Below are 24,712 nucleotides of genomic sequence, written 5' to 3'. Positions count from 1 at the left end.
GTCAAAGGTCATTTAGGGTCAATGAACTTTGGCCGAATTGGGGGTATCTGTTGAATTACCATCATAACTTTGAAAGTTTATAGATCTGATTCATAAAACTTGGACATAATAGTAATCAAGTATCACTGAACATCCTGTGCGAGTTTCAGGTCACATGATCAAGGTCAAAGGTCATGTAAGGTCAAAGAACTTTGGCCACGTTGGGGGTATTTGTTGAATTGCCATCATATCTCTATAAGTGTATTGGTCTAGTTCATAAAACGTGGAAATAAGAGTAACCAAGTATCACTGAACATCTTGTGCGAGTTATAGTAGTTTTCAAAATCAGCACTGCTGCTATATTGAATCGCGTGATGCAGGTGAGACGGCCAGAGGCATTCCACTTGTTTTCTTTATTGAACATCAATAATATCATTTTTTTTTTTGCTTCATGAAAATGATGCCTGGGCACATGGCCCCCTTGCTTTTCCCAGATACGCCACTTTTAACGGTTGACATTGCAGACTCTTGCAGTGGAAACGGACCCCAGCAAGTGGTATTGATTGTGATTCGTGAGCGTTTAGGTCCCTCTAGTAAGCCTAAGGGTGGATGCGCGTATGTATGATGGAGCTTGGGGTATTGGGTATGTTTTTCTGTGAGTGCGTGTCTCTCTCACGCAGTATCTGATGGTTGGACGATAGGAGAGGTAGAGGTGTTACCAAGGGCTGAAGGTGTAATGACTGGGGATGGCTCATAAAGAGAGAGAGAGAGAGAGGGATAGATAGAAAGATGGATTAATAGGGGCAAAAAGGAGAGAGAGATATGTAGATAGATAGAAAGATGGGAAAGAGAGACAGAGAGAAAAGAGACAGAGAGAGGGAGGGGTGAGTAAGGCGGAGGGGGGGGGTGCGGTGTACAGAGAAGAACATCAATAATTATGATCCATAGTCCTCAATCGGATGGAAGTTAATCTCAAAGACACAAACCACACTGGCAAGTAGTGCGTAGTGTCACAACGTGAATTGAAACCACGTTCCCCCGTCCCCTGTGCGATTTATTACATCAAAGCTCCCAGGCCTTGGAAATTATATTCCCATTAGGGTTTGCTGCAGCTAACGATTTCAAAGAAAGACGGGTCACATTGGAGGCGTACTGCTGGCTCTTCTATCAATACAAAAGAATATAGAGGAAGCGCTCAATGTCTCTTTATGCCTAGGTTGCTGGCGCAGACTCTTGTTTGATACTTGAATTCATATTAAATTAATAAAACCTTGAGCAGAGCCTAAAGTGAGTTTCTGAACCCCATTTTCATCAGCCTGTGTTATTGGGTGCACTGACATGTACAATGTAACATACAGTCTTTAAGATCAGCCTTTTGTGCCTATTGCACGGATTAGCTCCTCACCAACAAGAATATTTTCTCTGATTTTAAAGACTACAGTACATGTATGTGCTGTATCTTGTTCATCAGAAATCATAGCATGCTCTGATACCTGTTGACTTTCTGTCATATTTTTTGCCTGTCAATTTACTTTTAGATGTTGTTTTCTTTATAATAAAATATCGTTCAAATTTATTTTCTATGCCAGTATATGAAGGTGATGGGAAATATGAGGAATTTACAGTAGTGCCAACATAGTGTATATTATGTACATGTACCTGCATTCTCTATAGTATTGCATACAGGTCAGGTACATTTTGTACAAATTATTTCAAGATTGTCCTACATATTGTACATGTAATTGGTAGTTTGAACCCCCCCCCCCATCCTAGAAAAATAAATTCAAGAAAAGCATACTTGATTTCAATCTGTGTGATGAGTAAAATGATCCCTGAAAATAAACTCTGGATTGCCTACATGTATGTATATAATGCATCTTGGATCCTATTAAATTAAAGACAGTAAAATGTAAAAGAAATGACAGGAAATGCAAAACTGTTTGATCTCATAAATTGAGTATTAATAGTGCATTCTTGTAAAATTGAAAGAAAAATAAATAGCAGGATTTTAGGGCTATGACGTCATAAAAGGTATTTAATTGGAATGAAATCAAATGGGGAATTAGTACATGTATCTGGAGGGAAATATACCCCCTTCAATTGCAGCTTGTAAATTGTTATAGAGATGTAACGGTTCTTTGAAGTTTTTTAAAGGAAATTCATCATTTTGCATATCTAGCTACAAAACACATTTTAAATCATAATAAGATTCCACAAACTTGTAGGATCCGTTGCTTTGGCAACCAAAATGCATCTATTCATCTCTACATCTCTATCCGAAGCTTGATTTGTGTACATGTATTCGGAGAAGGTACATCAATACAAATTATGTTTTCCGAGTATGAGATTATAATGGAGACGGTGAGAGGTACATGTACAAGATATAGAGGACACACGGATTCTTGCCGATCGCCACTTTACGGACCAATCACCACCTTCTCTCAATCTTGCCGTGATTATGGAAGATTGCGTTTTGCCCCGGTCTCTGGCAAAGGATCGGTGTCATCTTTCGCACGATGACGTTGATGGCACATTGTTATGCTGACGCTCTAATTCACAACAGTCACTTTGGGAGCCTTTCTCCCTCGTGTACAGACTTCCGCTAGTCTACAAGCTGAGCAGCTCAGACCCCTGTCCTCAAGTATTTCTGTATTTCGAGATGCTGAATCATCTTCACTGTATGTTAATACCACTCTGTATAGATTCTGCACAGTGCCACTGGAAGGTTCTTGTGCCGGGCCGTTGTAGAAATACCGTAGTTGTGTTTAAACGCAACTCTAAAAATCAAGCGCAATTCCTTAATACAGATATTTCATTGGTTGAAAGTGAAGTTGCGTTTGATTTTTGTATGTGTGTGTTTGATCGCAATCCAATAGCCCCCAGATTAGACGAAGAGTTGATGAAGGGGGAGGGGCAGAACCATTTTGCATATATATTTAAACAATCCTTATTGAACTTGGGTAGGACTGATTCTCTATGGCAGAATTCATTTGCAGAGTCAAAATAAATAAACTTAGCTCGAAATTTTAACAAAGTGGTGTGTAATGTCTGTACTTGTAAACTAACCTTAATTCTGCATCGTTCTCATGGACAGCCTGTCTTGTGAAGTATACATGTACATGTAACAAGCAGAATTTCAAATGAGCCCCTTTCATGACTTTCAGATCGTAAATTGTAATTTATTCCTTAAGGAACTTGTGTAGGTTACATTTACATGTTTTCTTTCTGTGCATATCACATTTTGCGAATTCTACCTTCATAAAGAAACTGTTTAGCTGATAAAGATTACACCAGACTCTCTCAAGGTAGAGTGAGTGACAGAAAGAAAGAGGAAGAGATAAAAAGAGAAAGAGTGAGGGGGGGGGGCATGCTGAAAAGGAGACAATTAGAATGGAGAGTCATAGCAGGGAATAATTGTGTTAATTATACCAAAAGTTGATCAGCATTTTTGGTCATAAGAGAAAAGCTCTCCAACTGTTCTTTACAGTCATACATTGTGTGATACACCAAAGTCCTTTTGTGCAGTAGATTGTGATGTGATACAGGAAAATTATTCCCTGTTCTTGTGTGGTTTAGACTACAAGCTAGAAAAGCCATTTCAGTAGGCATTTCTTAAAAAATGACGCATGAAGAAAGTAGGAAGATTCAAGTTTGATTTCATTTTTGACATTATTCCTCTTCCAATATGCAGAGAGCAAACATGAGGCCAGTAAACTCTCAGAGTGGGGATGGCCAAAATGACGCAAATTCTTTCCTCTGGCATTCACCGTCGGCTGCTCGTTCGGTTGGTCGGCCGTACTGCGTCACAGAAAGCTTGACAATTCAATTGATTAAAGTGTTATTCCCTGGGGAACAGTTTCATGAAAGTTACACAAATCACCTTTAAGAGTGGAATGCTGTCATCCATGCCAGAGTATTGGAATATGTTTTTTTTTTGGTCTTGTTTCACTAGATATTTTCATTTGGATGTTTGATCAGTCCATTAAAAACAGCACGATGTACATGTACATGTTCATCCACATTCTACATGAGGCACTCTTCCCGATAGAGACTAACAATGGATTTATATTGAATCCTCTTGAATTATTTTCAAGTCTCAAATGATTTTAATTTAAGTCTTTTTATCTATTATTGCTTCAATTAATTTCAATGTTCAATATTTATATTGTAGTGTGTCAATGTGTGATACAATGTTTCTTCTCTACCCATACAGTGCAGACTGCATAAATTCTGTTATGCATTCTGTAGACTGTGACATACCAGCACGATTCCAATTTAGGGGGGCGTAATCACCACCCCCCACCGGTCCACAGTCCCTTCTTTCTTCACAGGTGCGCTGCTGTGCGCCCCATGTTGACCCTAATTAATCCCGACATTAATAATCCAAATTAGACTGGTAGATTGTTTCCCAGCTCTGATGAATTCAGAGCCAGGTCTGGTGGCCACAAAAGGACACCTCTCTGTTTATTACACCTTTGGGAATGTTAGATTTATGATTATTGTTGATATTAATAGTTATTTTATTCTTTCATATTTGTTATTATAATTATCATCATTATCATCATCATCAGTAGAAGTAGAAGTAGTGGTAGAACTAGCTACTACTAGTAGTACATGTACTACTACTACTGCTGCTGCTGCTGCTGCTGCTGCTGCTGCTGCTGCCGCCGCCGCCGCCGCCGCCGCCGCCGCTACTACTACTACTATGTACTATAATACTACTACTACTGCTGCTGCTGCTGCCGCCGCTGCCACTACTACTGAGCACTACTACTACTACTAATGCTACTAGTACTACAACTATGAGAACAATTACTACAACTACTACTACCATACTACTACTGCTTCTATATGTTATAAAAGCTGCTGTTATCATTATTATTCATAATAGCTACAATTATAAATGTGTTTTACTTGGCAGTATGGGCAAACAAAAACTAAATAATGCAGGCCTATTGATATCACATCCATGTTGCTCAGCTCATTAGAGAATGATAAATAGCTGTTGCTCAGAAGCAGACATGTTTATGTTGGCCCTACGTGTGTACATGTAGCACTATACAATCACATTGATAACAATCCTACATGTAAAACATAAACGAATACAAATGTGTGGCATGGTATGAAAACTCAAACTGGATTGTAAAACTCTTCTAACACCATTCTTTCTGCCTAGGATGACAGCAAGTTTTTTTTTTTCAAATGCATCAAGGACGTTTTCTAGAACATAGTAAAATGCATTGCAAATGCCTGTCAAATCACAATGAACAGCCGAGAGGCCTTTGTCGAAAATTGGCAAATGGGGTCAGCAGCTCTTCCTGAGATTCTGAGCTGACGAAAAATTGCAAATATATCGTTTATAAGGACCAGAGTCATGGACGAAAATGATGTTTTGATTCACCAATTTTCGACAATGACTGCTTTGACACGAAGGGCTTCTGACAATGGATTCTCTACATTTCAGAAAGTGTCAGCGTTGTGGTTTCCAAAACTCTCTATGATTCTCTATTTGTACTTTGTAGCACTAGTCTTTCTACCTTTCAGAGCGCATAGAGATGTATCATACAAGGCCTGTGTATTAATACTGTATTATTAGGAAGACACTATTTTTTTTAAAAACTGGATTTAAGCCCTTATAGCACTCGTGTGAATGATATGTAGGAATCAGGGTACATGTGTGTGCCATTGACCTTGGTCGGTCTATGACTCATACTATATTGTAGATTACCAATTGACATTTCCCACCATCAATTTTTGGTTAACGGTCTTTAAACCCTATTACAGGTCACACGTTGAGTGACTTTCTAGACTATGTTTTATTCACATGTGTCAATGTTGCATGAATTATTGCAAGAGTATTTGAGACAAGGTTTCTTTCTGATAGGGTATCCCTATGAAACATGTTGTAGGGCAAGTGTGTACATGTACATGTATGTGATTGCCGATCTGGGGCCCCGTTTCATAAAGAGTTGCAACTGTTGTAACTTTGCCATTATGGCAACTACCATGGTAACCTTGATTTTGATTGGCTGCTGAGCCCTGTTGCCATGGTAGTTGTCATAATGGCAAAGTTACAACAGTTGTACTGTAACTCTTTCAATGAAATGGGCCCCAGCTTTTAAAGACAGGTAGGAATGCTAGATACATGTACATGTAGAAGATGTTTAAAGTCAATATGAACACTGCATGAATTGAAAACATACCTGTATGATGTTCAGTCTATTGCATTAACAATTATGATTTAATAGAAAGGTGGGAACGCGATGAGCATATTTATGAAATGTACACTCTACTTGAACTGAAAACATACCTGTACAAATACATGATTATTCATTGATTAATTTGTACTATAAAACACCATCATAAAAAAGATTGCATATAATTATAAATGGACATCTGTACAGAGACTTGCCGTACACATGTTACATTTATTATAGCCTATGCATGTTGCAATAACTCATTGAAATAACACGACAGTACACCCAAATCTGATAGGAATGTCTATTATAATATGTTGGCTGAATGACATTTGCTTGAAATATGCTGATTATCTACATGTATTTGTTCATACATGTGTTTTTTTTAATGTAATGTACAGTACATTTACATGTAGCCCATAGTGGTGTGTGTGTGTGGTTCGGTGTGGGGGGGGCAGGGAGGGGGGAGAGGTTTGGAGGTGTTTCTACATCGATCATAGAACTTGTACACTGCTGATGTGTTTTTGAACGTGCTGTGCAGCTCACCTATTATACATTATATGGAGGGCAAGCCTGCATTGTATGTACATCTCACTTGTAAATGGATGATTACATACTGTCGGTTTGGTGATATATTTCATGGATTTCATTTCCGACATCATTACCATCTCTGAAAGGAGACCTCAAATTTGTTCTCACTGCGTACGTCAGAGTCCCTGTTTCCCTCCCAGCTCAATACATGTGCAATGTATGCAAGCAGTTCTTTCCTATCTGTGGTCACTCCTGACGTCGGAGATCTACAGCGACGCACAAATACGTCAGAACCTTCTCAAAGTGCATTTTAGAGGGCTTCTCCGGCTTTTTCTAAATGACTTTGGCGAACCATGAAAATACATGATTTGAGAAAAAGTCAAGCTATAAGGCTTCACTTGGTTTGACAATCAGAAATGATGTGAGGATCTTGCCTGTTTGTGCCTGAAATGCGCCGCGGTGCACTTTGTAAAGTGGTATTCTGTATTATTACTGAAGTAATACACTCATACCTCAGGCAGGAATTCATAATACATGTACCAGTTCATCACCATTGATAATCAAAATAATATCTTGCTTTTCATCTGTTGTCAATTTGATACAATGCATGTATTTTGAACAGAATAGTGAACTGATGAAAAAGACTAGCACATCAATGTAATTTTATGTACTTTGCACTACTACAATCAGTGCAATGTACATTCATACATTATCACATCCATTTCTTGGACCTGTTGCACAAATAATTGCTATCAGTTGTAGCTTGAATTTCAACCAATCAGAAGCATTGTGGGACTTGTATTGTATGCCGGGTCCTCTTTCGGATAGTGCATGCAGAATCTGAAGAAATGAGACTAGATTTACTATGTATACTGTGACTGGCTTTGACACAGACATAGCCTTTGGCATCTAGTTTTTACTCTAGACCTGTTTGGTAAATGGTTTACATGTAAGTGTCAAATACATTAGACTAGTTTACAGTTTACATGTACAATGTATGTGTTTGAACTTGTTAGACCAAGAATGAAATGATTAACTCTTATAAACATACATGTACTAAATTTCTTTAGAAAAATAGTTGATTTTCATTTTGAAGTTTAGTAAAATATGGAGAAGCCTTGCTTGGTGTAATACTAGACTGGAAATTAAAACAAATACACAACATATTAAAGAAGCATTGTCGTTATGCAAAACTTGTACTGTCATTAAAGAGATAATGAATTATTACAATTGCATAGATAATACATACAGTTGCACGAAAATGTGTTTGTGGCACGTTAAAGTGTTAATAAGTACTTGAACTTGGCACACTGATTAAAGCAGTACCCATTATGAGTTTTGCCACATTCTCTCATTTATATCTGACAGTGAATTGGAAATTTGAAAATTATTGTTTAGTTGTAGTAGAAAAGTAGGGTCAATCGGGAAGTATGAAGTTTGATGGCAAAATACTAATTTTTCATATCAGGATCCTAATTTGCTCAGATTTCAAGGATTATTGACAACCCTCAATATCCCTTTGAGAGAACAAATCTCATAGCCAGACCTAACCTTTATCTTTTAGCTTTGTACATATGTATGTATGTACATGCAATCAATTTCATTTATCCAGTCCGTGAGATGCGATCACTTTACAATTTGTCTCTTTAGCTTGAGGTGTTTTGACATACTCATTGGTACATAATGTCAATCAGGTAGGGTTTCATCTTATGACATCTGTCAAGACCCTTCTGAAGTCTGCCTCTAGACAACGACGGGTTGTTTTCAACAAGGTTTGATTTCTTTGTCTGTTTCTATTATGCACTCAGGAGTCTTTGAGTATAAGTGACAATGAACAAGTTTGATTTGATTTGATCCTCATGTTCCATATTGACAACAACATAAACAATATACAAATATACATGTACAGTATTTAAAAGTATATTCCAAGACAGAAAACACAAGAACACTTACAATTTATCTGTTACTTGAGCCTTTTTTTTATTTATTTTTATATATATATATATATTCATTTATTTATTAATTTTTTTTTTTGGGGGGAGGGGGGTTGATACCCTGTATATACATGTACATGTAGGCAGATAACAGCAATCAGGTCTTTTACAGGATTTCAACTTTGTATTTACTCTATTAATTTCCTTCTGAAAAAGAATGCAGTGTTTATAGATTATTTTGCTTAAATAAAAATTACTTACATTTTTCTTTGTATTAAACACTTTAGTGGCCATTTTTGTATACTTACAGTTACATGTATGTGTTAAAACTTGTGTTTAAATAGTGTTAAATCCTTTTTGGGAAACCAAATGCTCTGAGCTTGATTGTGAATGCATCATAAAGCTGCATGTAACTCCGGAAGCTGTTCTCATATTTCTTGTGTGTCTATGGAACATATAATTAGCATTCATGAAACATACAGTCATTTCCTTCTTTTGGAATTGCCTAGACTCTATTTGAATACAAATTAACTTGTTTTTGGTTTTAAAGTTCTAATATATTGGGTATAATACTTATACAACCAATTGCTTTCCAATGCATGTACATTTTACCTGTCGCACATCCTGGAGGAGGAGGGGGGGGGGGGGCCGCCAGCTCTTTGTTCTGTTCATACATTTTAATTAATGCATGTTCAAAACTTTATTCCCTCAATACTCAACATTTACATGTATCTCCAGACATTCTATTCTATTATGTAATCTGAAGTCAATGGTTCATATTTCTATACTCGGGGTCAATGCCCTACTTAATTTGACGATGCTGGTTCACACCATAAGAATACATGCGATTTATTTTAGTTTCTGAAACGATTGGTCATAGCAGTCACGGTGGCTCACAAAGATATTGATTTTATCATTTGCCGGCATGGAAAAACATCAAAACCTTGTCAAATGTCAGTTCCGAGTGTATTATCACTCTGATTTTATGCTACTGTACTCGAACTATGCTTCATCCTCTTGGCAAGGCAGTGCATTCATATATTTCCTGGGGCCTGTTTCATAAAGAGTTACAACCGTTGTATCTTCACCATTGTGACAATTACCATGGTAACCTATAATGGAAATGTTACAATAGTTGCAAGACTGGCCCCTGATGTGAAGAAATAGGAATTCAGATCCATTACATCTCTGAGAACCGTGGGCCCTGTTTCATAAAGGCTTGTTATGATAACAAATGCACAATTTATATATTCAAGTTTACCATCAGCCAATCAAATTGAATGATTTCAGTAGCTTTAAACTGTTATTGCAAATTTGTTTTTGTGAACAAGTTTTCTGCTTCTCCTGGTATGTTCATATCTAGAGTAGATACACTAGATATAGGACTCCAGCAAACGATATAAGACTGTTTGTAAAAGACAAAGAGGCAGCCGATGTGAGTTAATATAGATACATGCATTAGGACTAATATGAGAGGCATGGTTGTTTTTGATAGTGGCTCAAGGGGACCGCGAACGCGACTATGCCCGAGGGCATGGACTTGCCAGTGCGGTACCCGCAAGCCGAAAGAAACAACCATGTCTCAAATATATCCAAACAGTCATATCTTTATGAACTGGATTAATAGTAAGATCAACATAACAGCTATTTAGATCTAATAAGTTAGGCCTCGTTAGGTCTAGCTCTACATGTGATGTTGGTCCTAACGTTGTTAGATGTAGCTTGAACAACTTTAACAAGGCTTGATGATAAATCTAGCAATGTCCATCAAGTTTCCTCAAGATTTTTTCCAATAATGTGTTTATTTCATACTCAGTAAAATTTAGGGGATAGCAAAACCAGAAGTAAAAAACGATCGTTTTATCGATATGTCATATTCGTTACGCGCGCATGTGCACATGTGACCGGTGTGTTGGCTCAGTTGGTAGAGCGTCCGTCTCGCAACCGGGAGGTCGGGGGTTCAAACCCCGACGTGTCAGACAAACAGACGTTAAAAGATGAGAGTTGCTGCTACCCTGTTTGGCGTTCAACAATTAAATGGATAGAGCCTCGTCGATCTGGCGCTGCACAGTGGCTGCCGGGCCCATGATCAATTGGGCAAAGCAAATTTTCGGAGTATTTCATTTCATGTCTATTTCGAACAATAAAAAAATATGGATTTTCATTAGCATGTGAATGAGTGAGTTGTCTCAAATTTTCGATTAAATCATGCTGATATTATGGTATCCGCAATCACCGTAGAAAGCAACATTTTGCATGCAATCAAATGGTGATCTCAGCCAGATTTAACTACATTGTATGCCCGTTGTTATGAGATGGGTCAGGGGGCAAGGGGCAGTAATCTTGTAAACTATGCCCTTTTCCCTTGGTAACTGCCTTTAGTGTGTTGTTTTGCAGGCATGATCAAATACATAACCCCACTTTTGAAAATTCAGAGAAACATCAGCTTTTAAAAGAGAGGTTTGTAATTATTGTAGCTATTTTGAGCTGTGTAGCTCTTGCTGGAATGGTCCCCAGGGAGCAGAAAAAGTGCATATCTTGTGAGTAGGGTAACTGTGCTCACAGTCAATTTCTAAGTATTTCCTGTATGCAAAAATGGTTATTATTGTACTGTATTCTTATACATATCATTTTTTCTAAAGTTTTAATACATAAAAACATATCGCAATGCTGATGCAATAAAAGTGAAACAAAGAACAACATGAAATTATTAAACAAAATCAAGTACCAGTATTCAATTTAGATATGATATTCCTGCCCATGCTACTATATTTAGGTGCATGTAATGGCAGATTTTATGTCTTATGGCTACATGTACTTCAGTACACTTTATGTAATAAACAAAATTATAGATACAATGTATCTTTTACACATATGTTCTTGGTTTCTATGGAGTTTCTTTCATAAAACATGTAATATGACCTTGGGATTTTCCCCTATACAAATGTGATTTCACTTCTGTAAATTATGTCTGGGTGCTTTCGAAACTTGACTTCAATCAGCACATACATTTTACATGTGGAAAAAAATTCAAAAAGTGTTATACAGTTCTTTAAACATTGTTTTTCAAGAAAAGGGTTATAAAGTCAATGGTTGTTATTATCGTGCAAATATGTCGATCTAGAGAGAAAACACAAACTGAAAAGCCCAATCAAAATCATCTTTCACTGTATTTCTGGTGATGATATTGCCATAGAAAAGTTTGGCTCTATTTGGTCTTGATTTTGTGAATGTTTAAGATTTTAGGAAATAGGAATGATGTCTGAAAAAAATACTGAAAATGGGATTACATGAAAACAGGGACATGTGGAGATGGCTGCTTTTATATCTCCAGGCCATTCTTGCTATTAGTTTGATTGTACATTATGTCACATGTCAGGTATGTCCTCATTACTCTAATCATGTGACTGGTTCATTGCCATTTGGTCTACACCTGCTCTTTCTACAGTACTTTCCATTTGGTCTCATACCACATGGTCTATATTAAAATTATAGTTCATTTTCAACCATTTTGTCCATTGCCAGGCTCTAGAGGGCCGTCTGCACCAGCCTGAGTTTTCCAAATTAGCGTGCTATTTCTGATCCGGCAAATTATCCCGATCTGAACGATCTTGAGATAATTTGTAATGGAGATGCAATCATCGCGCTAGTTCGCTTGATTGATCTCGAGATTGCAATCCCAAGTCAACTTGGGATTATTTTACAAATAGCGCGCTATTTTACGAATTATCCCGCTAATTCGCAGGTGCAGACGCACTCAGGATTATTTATTCACTGCATCAGACCATAATGCATCCGATGCCTTGCTCGAGCAGGAATCGCTCTTCTTGCGATGGTGGAGACGAGGTTTCTTGAATGTCGAGATTAATCGCGAAGAGGGCCGATCATGCTAAAACCTTGAGATTGAGTAAACTCGGGCTGGTGCAGCACCGCCTACTGTGTACCCATCATGATATGGCTTTGAGGGGTACAGACTCCAGGGGAGCCGTTTCATATAAGGACATGTCGGACATTTAATCTGACAACTCTCATTTTATCAGAGAGTAACCATAGTTACAGTGCTTCTCAGCCAATCAGAATCAAGGAAAGATGTCAGATCTAACAACTTGTCGGACAATAATGTTGATGAAACGGTCTGCAGATCTTAGGTAGTGCATGGCTGTGATTGGAGGGGGCAGACCAGCAGGTGTTAGCATCATCTGGTTCGACTCCTCACACAGTTGCAACAAGTACATGTAGATTCTTCATCTGAACCATAGCCCTATATCTGCATGAGGGCTGTTCCAGTTTGAAAATAAAACAAATTTTTTTATTTATAAACCCAATTATTAATGCCACAGTCTTTGCTTGCTGTGTAGTTCTTATTCTGTCCATGGACCTAGTAGGTCCATATTCTGTCTATGGACCTAGTAGGTCCATATTCTGTCCATAGACCTAGTAGGTCCATATTCTGTTCACGGACCTACACGTAGTAGGTCCATAATCTGTCCATGGACCTAGTAGGTCCATATTCTGTCCAAGCAAGAACAATCATGGATTACCTTTAATATCTCCTGCAAATATCTTCATGTACCAGATCTACATCTAGGTTATCTCTATTATACCAAAAAGCAGTGAGTGATACCAAGGTTTTCTGTCCCCTGATCAAAGTTCAGTGCTTGCGAAACATAAGACATGTTCACATGAAAGTTTGCTAAAGCTAAATCACAGCCATGAGTCAATGAGACTAATTGCTATTGCAGTTTAATGAAGTAGTATCATATTATGCATCACTAATAGACATGTAAAAAGGAATGAATAAAATGCAAACAAAATATGCTGAGGACAAATCTGGAACAGAATATTTTTTCTTTGATATATTCTTATGATTCCACACATCAGTAAGTCTTAAATTTTGAAAAAGAGAAAAATCTGAGATATAAAAAAGCTTAGCACTCACAAATCCTTGAATATATTTCTTTTTTTCTGACTAATAAAGTCTAGTTTGCTGCTGCTATATAAACATTTTCTCAAAGTTAATTCTCATAGTCTCGTATGAACTCCACATTTCTTGGATAATGATATTACAGATTGTATTCTTTTCCCCCCAAGCTATTAAAAACAAAATCACAGAAAATACAGATGTAAAAGGATATCATGATAATTACTTGTTCTGTATTTAACTTTACCATTCATGTATGTAGACATGACTTGGATTTTACGCTTTCTTGTAAGAGAGAAATGTACAATAGAAGGACACAACAAGTTTAGTTGTAATTTTGTAATGATATTTAGTTTTCCTTAGACTTTTGAACCTACATTTCACAAAGAGTACGTACATGTAATGCATCTGATCTCTTAGAGATGATGTGTTTCAATTTAAAAATGAATCTATTTCTTTTTTTAATATGTCTTTTTTAATAACTCTTTTGTTCATCATCTGGGGTCCGTTTAATAAAGAGTTAAACTGTTGTAACTTTGCCATTATGGCAACTACCATGGCAACAGGGCTCAGCAGCCAATCAAAATCAAGGTTGCCATGGTAGTTGCCAAATGGCAAAGTTACAACTGTTGTAAAACTCTTTATGAATCGGGCCCCTGTTCTTGATGTAGATATAGAAACCATGCGATGACAACAATATCACGTGTACATCCATGCATGTACATTGATATCAGATGATGACAGTTAGGTAATCTTTTGGCTGGCAAAATAAACAGACATTGATTATTTTTGGAAAATCTGTTACAAATAGAACTTCGGCAAACACATGATGAACAAATTTAGAATCAAGCTACTGAATTAGAACTACATTATGTAATGTACAGTTTTTCTTGTCTTGTTTTACAAAGTTAATTTAGCCCATAAAACATTAAATAATGTATATTTTGGTCTCCTTAGATTCGGAATTACATTTTAGCAGGATAAAAATTATGCGGGGACTCAGGGGATTCCCCCCATCCCCATTTAGGCAGTAAGTTGTGAAAAGTAGTCCTGAAAAAATTGGGGAAAAAAATGTTTGCTTGATTAATCCACAGCATTATAACTATTATAACCAATTTTATTTTATTTTTTATTTATTATTATTATTTTTTTTTTGGGGGGGGAGGATCCCCTGAGCATTATACCCCCAATAAGAGACATGGAAAAAACCCATTTAGGCAGTAGGTAAGTTGTGAAAAGTTGCCCTGAAAAAAAAATTGTATGCTTGATTTAAGATCCACAGCATTATAACTCATTCCCGGTACTATCTTGTCACATTGTTTAATTATGTTCAACTGATGAAAGTAATTGTACGCCTACTTTATAGCTTGTTGTATGCGAGCAAATGGGAGACTGAATGTCAAACATTTGTACCGTTGCACAGAAGACGTACCATAAGAAATGTACCATTGCATGGTTTTAGGAGGTGACGTCACAATACGATTTAATTCATTGCGCTCAGTAAAAATAAAGGTGCAATACGCTTATAGCCTGCTGGCTAAATGCGCAATGCTGCCCAAGGTCATGTGTGCTTGTGGGATTTTGCTTTTCGCTTTCAATATTTTGGCTCCCTTTTCATAGATTACTGTAGGGAGAAAACTTAATATTTTTATTTCATATTTTCGCTAAATTCTGAGGCGTTGTACAACAAAAAATAGCGAATATTCGTATTCGTGCAATGGTGCGAGATTTCGCATTCGGTGAAAGAAAGAAATGCTCTATTCAACTCGGCTAACGCCTCGTTGAATAGAGCATATTTCTTTCACCTCATGCGAAATCTCGCACCATCGCACTCATGCCGATTTGCTATTTGTATAGTGTCCAAGATGAATTTTTAAAACAATATTTTCATTTTCTGTACATAAACAAACAATTAGTACTTCGAGAGACCAAAAACATTTCTAGCACATTAAAGGCTGATCTGACCTCCCCAGAATGTCACATACAGTACAAATCAATACGATTGCATATTGTACAACGCCTACTTTAATAGCTTGTTGTACGCGAGCAAATGGGAGGCTGAATGTCAAACATTCGTACCGTTACGCAAAAGACGTACCGTCCAAAATGTACCGTTGCACGGCTTTAGGAGTTGACATCACAATACGATTTAATTCATTGCGCTCATCAACCAAAAAATTACTTTTTTTCTTTCCAGGGCTCTTTTTGGAGAAACTTAAAAATTTTCCAGGGCTACTTTTTCATTTTCCAGGGCTCTTTTTCCACTTTCCAGGGCTACAATTTCTGGAGCTATTTCGCGGCTTTTTTGCGTGTGTGTGTGTGAGGGTGTGTGTGTGTGTGCCACATAGAAGGGATGCTGGTCAGCAGTGCAGGGCAGGCTCTGCTTTAACAAGATGTACTGTACATGCGGTGCGTTCAACGCTAGCGGGCGTGTATATTTTGCTTATTACATGACGTCATCCAGCCACTGCCGAGAGCCAATTTATGAATGAAAATATAGTAAGCATGCGCAGTGCAAGCCTTCCATAGCCCCACACAGTATTCCACCAAAGCAAGTGTGCAATACTCTATCACCTCGTACCAAAATCGACCTAGAATTTCACTTTCCTATAATTTATATGAATTATGAAAGGTATTCTCGGAGGATCTATTTTCTCACCGATACCGAACAGGTAAGCGAATTTCGATTACTTCTTGATTTTCGGTCAAAATCTTACGAATTAGCGTTGATATAGCATCGTGTTCGTTGGAGTTTGTAGAGTCTATCGCAACGTGTACAAAGTCAATTGATTTCCGGGTTTCGGAGCGTCGCGTGAATATGCATGAAATTGCCGAGTCTCGATAATTTTCGATCGATACTGAAGCGATCCGATCACGAACCAAGACCATTTCCCGCGTTGACAATGTGACCGGATATTGTTATCGCTATCGATACTTTCGCACGCAGTCCGAAGGAATTATTTTGGCGACCACGTAGTCATGACGTGATCTGCGCGATTGGCCAATCAGCGGTCTCCGATTCGCTGAGCCGAGACGGTCTATTCGTTGTACACAGTCTATGCTTTATGGACAATTTGCCACTGTGAAATATACAGTGTTGACGGGGGCGATTATGAGTTTTGCAGTCGCCCTCGTGTGAATGTTTTTAGCCCTTTTCCGGGGCTCTTTTTGGACTTTCCGGGGCGAATTCGCCCGCCGCCCCCGTGTAATTTTTTGGTTGGCGCTCATTAAAAATGAAGGTGCAATGGGCGTATAAGCCTGCTGGCTAAATGCGCAATGCTGCCCAAGGGTCATGCGTGCGTGTGGGATTTTGCTTTCCGCTTTCAGTATTTTTGCTCCCTTTTCATAGATTACTATAGGGATAAACTCTTGTTTTTTCATATTTTCGCTAAATTCTGAGGCGTTGTACAACAAAAAATAGCGAATATTCGTATTCGTGCAATGGTGCGAGATTTCGCATTCGGTGAAAGAAAGAAATGCTCTATTCAACTCGGCTAACGCCTCGTTGAATAGAGCATATTTCTTTCACCTCATGCGAAATCTCGCACCATCGCACTCATGCCGATTTGCTATTTGTATATTGATGGCGCATTTTTTGTAGATTACCGGTAGTAACACAATGATCACATATCAGAAGTTTTTGAGCAAACACAAGAACATCGGAAGGTAAACATCTCTCAAGGCTCTAGAATCAAAGAGAGATCTTCATTTGAGGAGCTACTTGAAAATCAAGCAATGTTCAGATTACCAGTGTCTCCTAGCTGACTATAACAATAGTAATTGATGGTACGATTAGCTTTTTTGATTGATTGCACGTATTCGATCATTGCAAGGAATAATTAAAAACAGTCTTATGATTTTTCACTAGGCTTTGTGCTCTTTGGCCCTAGTTAGAAATTGCATTCTAATGGAAGTTTGGTTAATTTTTCAACATTCATCAAATGACCTATAACACTGTTTCAGTGGTCAGTCTGAGATTAACGTATAATTTTTTTTAGTTTGGATGAAGTGAGAACCCCCCTTCCCCACCCCCATTTAAGCTCTCTGTGTCGTTAATAGTCTTGAATGTACATGGACATTTCATGTATTAAATCAGATAAAAGTTGATTTTTTAATAGAGCATATGAAACAAATAGTTTGTGATTTATAATATTTGTTATACATGTCAGCTAGTGAAATCCTTGCATCTAATTGGCTATATTGGCAAAATAGTCATAAAAAATCACTAATCATTTCATGACATTTTCCCCTGAAGTTTGATGGGGTGTTAGCGGACATCTTGAATTTGGTCACCTTAAATCGAAGAATTACATATTTGGCAGGGGCTCAGGGGATTATGCCCCCAAATTGCTAAAAAGAGACCTGGGGCCCGTTTCATATTAAGGACTTGCAACTGTTGTAACTTTGCCATTATTGCAACTACCATGGAAACCTTGATTCTGATTGGCTGCTGAGCCCTGTTACCATTGTAGTTGCACTTATGGCAAAGTTACAACAGTTGCAAGTCCTTTATGAAACGGGCCCCTGGAAAATCACTGACTTTTGTTCCATGAAAGCTCCCTGAGTTTGAAGGGGGGAGGAGGTTGTGTCGTCTGTGACCCCAGGGGCCTGTTGCAGAAAGAGTTGTGTTTAAACGCAAGTTAGAATATCAAGCGCAAGTCCCGAATACGGGTGTTTCATTGGCTGAAAATCAAGTTGCGCAAGATTTTTTGACTTGCGTTTAAACGCAACTCTTTCTGCAACGGGCCCCAGGAGGTATAAACCAGACATCTTGGATTTCAAAGTAAACAATGGTGAATGTTTCCATCAAACATCTTTCAAGAGAGGGATGTAAACAAATACTCCAGATCAGCTGTTTGTGGACCAAGCACTCTCTCCAATTGTCAGGAACTGTCTGCCCCTGTGTTAGAAATATACTTTACAACCACAAGATTAGCCACCTTACTCTTCAATGATCCAAATATAATACCCCGTTTACATTCAATGTTTTAATGGCTTTAACGCCAGGCAAATTTCATAGTAAAATTAGTGGCCTGTTGCTTTTTAATATTAAACTAATAGTTACTTTGTTACTTTGCCATTATTACAATCATGGAAACCAAAAACTGTGTGATTAGCTGCTGGGCCCTGTTATCACAGATCTACATGTAGTTCCCATAAGAGTTGTAAGGTTGCCAAAGTTATAACTCTTTGTGAAACAGGCTCCTTCAGCATGTTTAAAGAATTAAAGCTTGTTTTAAATAGGAAGACTATTCATAATCAATAGTAGCAGAGTTTCTCCTTTTTATATTTAAGGTAAAAGAAAGTTGTTGCAGCATACCATTATTTCATGACAAAGTCTAATAATAGTCAAAATATTACAATTAATTTACATCTAGTACATTAACGTAAACTTATCTTTGTGAAATCATGAATTCTTAGCTGAAAATCAATAATTCTGATGACAACATAGAAAAGGATATGTGGGACAGTTTATTAAAATTCCTTGGAAAAACACTTGATATTTGATGGAATTCCGTGCTTACTTCGCTCATTTCTCCACAATTACAAATTTTCTTCCAGAGCGATATGGCACATATATTAAATACAAGCACTTGGGTGGTAATTTATTGGATCCTGTTTGAATTCATTTTGAGATTGTTACCACAACTGGCATTTATCTTTTAAATATCAATAGTTTTGATAGCTATTACTTTACACCTGTAGGCCCGTATTCTGAAGTCAGGTTTAACTTAGACCATGGTCTAACTTTGTGCTAAAATTATGGGAAGCCAAAAGTGTCAAAATTTTTATTAAGTTGTATGTTTCTTATGTTTACTGCGCTCTTTCCTGATTCATCGAAGGTGAAGACAATTATCTTTTTATACTTCCCAGACAATTATGAATGATTTGAGAGCCAAATGACCTGAAATATGATATCTCTACTGTTAGTGATTTATGTAACAATCGGCTATCCATACTTACATGTAAACCACAACTTTAAATCTGAGTTTATTAAAGTTAAGCCCGACTGTAGAATACGGGCCCCAGGCTCTTGGCCTATGTGAAACGGGATGATTCAGTAGGCTATGTTTAATAATACATGACTCTTTTATGTAGAGGTAGAATTTGTCGTCCAGAGTGACCATGCAAACAAGGGAAAATGTAACAGTAAATATTCTTTTCAACAAGCTGTCAACAAGAAACAGAAGAAATAGCCTGTTTCTTCTCTTTGAGGCTACCATACAGTCTGCATGTTCATTCAGACATGGTCCTGCAAACTTCAGCAACATCACTGAAATATGGTGCAACATTTTTCTTCTTCCACATGAACAATGTGCTTTTTTTTAATGGGGTGCTACTTTTCAGACTAAAGCCTTAATTCAGACTCTTTCAACATTTTCGGTCCTAGAATACACTGTTTTCATGAAGGAAAAGGGTCCTTCTAGAACATTTCCATGGTTTTTTTTATCAAACCTAGAGGCCCAAATTCACAAAGGTGGTTTTGAAAATCCACGGTTGAGTCCATGGTTTATGCAGATTTCCTCTATAAATTACGCTTATTTTTTCTAGCGTGTATTGGGCGCGTGTATAAAAAATGTCAAATGCTGATGCGCGCTTTTGTCACAGTGCGCCAAATTGACGCCTGTTTCCATCGTTAGATACGCTATTTTATTCATGTGTCCACTATTTGAAGAGTTTACTCATGAATAAATTAGCATGGATAACCACGGCAACAGGCTTCAATTTGGCGCACTGTGACAAAGCGCGCATCAGCATTGGACATTTTTAAATATACGCGGTAAAATAAGCGTAATTTGCTTTATATTCTAGTGTCAAACTTCATATGGCACTGTACACAACACGGATCAATATTCTGTGGCACCATGTTACAAATTTAGCCTTAAAGAGAAATTCCTGTAGTTGCAGTAAACACTGATTTCATGAGAAAGTCTGTAAAACCAGGCTTAATTGTCAGTATATCATCGAGGATCTAGATCTGGTACAGTTACATAAACTGAACTTTGTGAAATCTTGAAATCTACGCTGAAAAATGTTCAGACTGAACTTCCCCAACACAGATAAGCGCACGTGGGACAGTGTATAATTATTGCTTTGAGCGTCGGGCCCGACGCTCTACCCGAATCCTGTGCTTATTTGCTGATTTCTCAGCAATCACACAATTTCTTCCAGAATCCTTTGGCACATGCGTTTTATTTATACAAACAGACACTTTGGTGGTCATTTCATTGGATTCTGTACGAACTTTTTTTTATATCGTTACCAAAACTAGCATTTACCTTTAAAATAAATGAACTTCTCTTGTCTAGGTAATTGCTACGTTTATCCAATATTTTGTTTGGGTATCTTATCATTGAAATTTTCTTCAACTCCATCAGTGTCTGGCAAGGAAAGGTCAATGAATTTTAAGGTCTGGGTAAGGTGAACACACTTTTGTGTTTACAATAAAAAAATCTCAGAAAGATAAAGTCAACAGAGTGATCTTGATCTCTAGGACAGACCCAAAGTTTGTTTTAACAAGTATATATTGTAATAACGTGGGTGCGTCGTGGTCTAGTGGTTCTGATTCTCACCTTTCAAACAGAGGGTCGTGGGTTCGAATCCTAGCCATGGCGTAGCTGTGCGCACCAGAATCAATAGACTAGCTTAGCCGGGGTGTACATATAGCAGTGCCTTGAGCACCTAGCAAGGTGGATATGTGCACTTTACAAATCCTATATAATTTATAATATTTTTTTTAATTTCTCGTCATGGGAAGGCAAGGGGGGGGGGTAGGGAGGGAAGTCATATCCGTACCTCCCGTCTCATTGCCCAGGATGATTCATGTATAGCTGATCATAAAACTAGAAGAGTCATTCCATAATAAGTGTGTGGTGCATAGAACATTTATGATAATTGTGTTTGTAATGGACAGCATTTGTGTAGTATGCGATATAATTTTTGTCTGACTTGCCATGTAGAATGGCAATCGTTTTCCCAGATTCCATCAAGTATATATTCCTTCATGAGGAGGAAGAAGTACACCGGAGAAAAAATAATGATGAAACCATTTTAATTGCCTTTCCCCATCTTCTATCGATACAGGTGGCCATTAAAATCATAGACAAGACACAATTAGAAGGGGACAACATCCAGAAGATCGTCCGCGAGGTCAAAGTAATGAAGCTTCTCAGTCACCCGCACATCATCCGTCTCTATCAAGTCATGGAGACGGGTAGATACATGTACCTTGTTACAGAGTATGCCAGCGGAGGAGAAATATTTGGTGAGTATGGAAGCTTAAAAGAGCATTGAGATGATATATTCAGAGCAAAATAACAAGAAAATGGAGTCCAGAACTAGAAGGTGAGACTGGTTCTCGTCAATTGTTCTTTGGACAAGGAGACAGGATCTTGGATGACTTCCTGTTTTCCCATCATAGCAAAGACAACTTGATGAGATTCCAAATTTTGTGTTCTTGTCTTTCTAACAAAGTCAACAAGACAAGATTCTTAAAGTGGTTTCTTTCCTTATAAAAATTAAAGTCACTTTGGTATAAAGGCCAAGAATGTTGTCTGGGAGATTAGAGTAATGAAGGTTCTCAGTCTCCCGTCTATGATTCGTCTCTATCAAGTCATGGAGATGGGGGGAGATACATGTACCTTGTTACCGAGTATGCCAGCGGAGGAGAAATATTTAGTAGGTATGGAAGGTTGAGAAAGCACTGAGCTAATAAAATAGCCAGAACAAATGACAAGAAAAAGAGTTAAGAAACAAGCAGTTGAGAAATTAGTTCTCTTCAATATTTGACTTAATAACTTTTCTGGGAAACATTGTATAGTATTGAGTTGGAAATACATGAGGGTGACAGGCGATTTTGTCCTCATGACAACCCAGATCGCCCCTCAAACTTCCGAAAAATTCCTCAAAATGCATGCTTCGAGGAGGCGCAATAGCTCAGTCGGTAGAGCGGCCCGGGCTTTCAGATTCTGGTGACCTGGGTTCGATTCCCACTTGGTACGCTAGTGCCCTTTGGTATTTAAAAAAGGCATCCGTTTGTCCTCTGGTTGCTAGCTTACAAGCATTCATGCTTTCTTAGCAATCAGGTAAAAAAAATCACCACCACCATTTGACCATTTTTACAAGAGAGAGTCGCATTAAGATCTGTCATGACAATATTCATGACAAAGTGTACTTGATAAAAGACCTGAAGACAAGATCATTGATGACTTTATGTTTTCCCATCCTAACCGAGTCAACTTGATGAGACACCAAACCTTATAAGCTTTGCTGAATGCAATGCTTGTCCTATTCTTTGGGGGTCAAGTTTTGTGGTCCAGCTACATTTCCAGTATGATACGCCACATGTTTGAGTAATGAATGAACATATACCAGCAATTAGCAAGCATGGCAGTGAATTTACTTGGAAATTGGCCTTTGGTGACCTACATGTAATCCTCACCCACGGGTACCCTTGTGTGTTGACTAAAGGGTTCCGTTATCAATATGGTAATGAATTTCTTGCCTACAGTATGTGATCTTGGATCAAGGCTGTATCATGATAGGCCTACCATTAGAATGAACGGGTAGAAATGAAAGCGTTGCCAATTTAGGGTTTCAATACTGATTGATACCTCACATGGGATGTACATGTAATCATTCCCCCTTGGGAACTAAAAAATCAAGTCAAATGGTGCGAAACTGTAATAAGTCATTAAGGAACCAACATTACGATAAATAATGTCATGAAACCACCCATAAAAAGCCAGAAATCCGCTTTTCATTCTGAGCAGTGTACATGTATCACAGCTTCATTGATACTGATGTGAATTCAATCTTATTTTGGTTATCATATTTCATGCTTTCATTATGAAAGTAATTAATATTCACCCATAAGAGACCAAGGGTAGATATTGTGGATATTTGAAAATGAATTCTCTGTTTTTATATCTTTAAGAAGTCAGGTATATCACCATATCAGCACATACATGTAAGTACACAGTCAGACTGCAGGTCCGAAGAAAGTGGCTTCTTTCATCCAAGTGATATTCATGACTTGAGATGTTTTGCATATTTAATGAGCTTGATGCGGACCAAAACACCTCTTTTCATTCGGTCATTGCTGCTCTAATTGTGCATCGAATTTCATGAATTTGGTACCATTGTAAAGAGGAAGAATCATTCTTTCAGGTCATGTGTTTGGATTTATTAAAAGATTTTGTAATATAGGTTAAAATTTTGATCTAAAATATGCTACAAAATAAATAATTTCACCTGACAAAAGCTGCTATTTTCACACTTTATTTTTGTTTGAGCCCAAATGATTTTTATATCATGATAAAGCTGAATATGTATGCTTTGAAATGATATAGGTTTCAAAATAAGAATTGGTTTAATCGGGTCAAGATCACACTTTTCATTTGCCAAGTACATAAAGCAGTTTGAAAACAAGAATACTGCACTCTGATTGGTCAAAGAGACCACACAATGGCAAATTCCAACGGTCCCAGTGCCTGGGTTCGTGGGAAGGTCGCACTTCCCATGTGGTAATCTCCTCAAATACCCCGCGCCTGTAGTTCTGTGAACCTTATCCAGCCAATCAGAACTCTGGATTTCATGCAAGTACAAAATTTCAGAAATCTCGTCTTGTACCTTGGTGGGAAAAGTGTGATCTTGACCCGATTAAAAGGTGCCGCATATCAAGAGTGGCATTGTGAGAAAGTACAGAAATTCAGCTTTATGGTGATAGAGATATTATTGAGGCTCAAAATAAAAAGTTTTGCACAATTTGCAAAAGAAAACAGGGGAAGAAAATTCAGTTTTGAGGCACATTTTCGGGCCAGAAATTTACTTATTTAACAAAATATTGTATACAAAATAAATGACCAATATGAAAGAGTAACTTTTACTCTATCTGATAGTGCAATAATATTTCATTTAACTTGAGGTTAAAACAGGTAAATTCTTAGAGAAAGAAAATCTCACGAATCACGAGATTTTGCAAGGAGGAGGATTCAGCCACGGGATGATTTGGATGAATCTGGCCTTTTTGCTCATTAGCATAGGGACCTGCGGTCTGACTGTACACCCCTCCAAATATGGTTCAAATTGCTCCCCAATCATACGCCATTGTGGTTGAATTTGATTAAGGCATAAATTAGTGCAGAAAT

General features: G+C 37.7%; 1 protein-coding gene across 1 annotated transcript in view; it reads left to right on the top strand.

Annotated features, from left to right (window-relative positions):
- The first annotated feature begins 16,113 nt into the window (after positions 1-16,113).
- Positions 16,114-24,712, top strand: part of LOC129267328 (serine/threonine-protein kinase SIK3-like) — a 46,617-nt gene continuing 38,018 nt past the window's right edge. The window contains exons 1-2 of the mRNA XM_064103334.1: positions 16,114-16,234; positions 21,648-21,828. Coding sequence (XP_063959404.1) covers positions 16,181-16,234; positions 21,648-21,828 — 235 coding nt within the window. The 5' untranslated portion in view covers positions 16,114-16,180. The remainder of the gene's footprint in view (positions 16,235-21,647; positions 21,829-24,712) is intronic.

This window comes from Lytechinus pictus, chromosome 8 (genome assembly GCF_037042905.1).
Source record: "Lytechinus pictus isolate F3 Inbred chromosome 8, Lp3.0, whole genome shotgun sequence".
NCBI classification, from domain to species: Eukaryota; Metazoa; Echinodermata; class Echinoidea; order Temnopleuroida; family Toxopneustidae; genus Lytechinus; species Lytechinus pictus.
The sequence above is the reverse complement of the archived record's forward strand: the minus strand, read 5'-3'. Positions and strand labels throughout refer to the sequence as shown.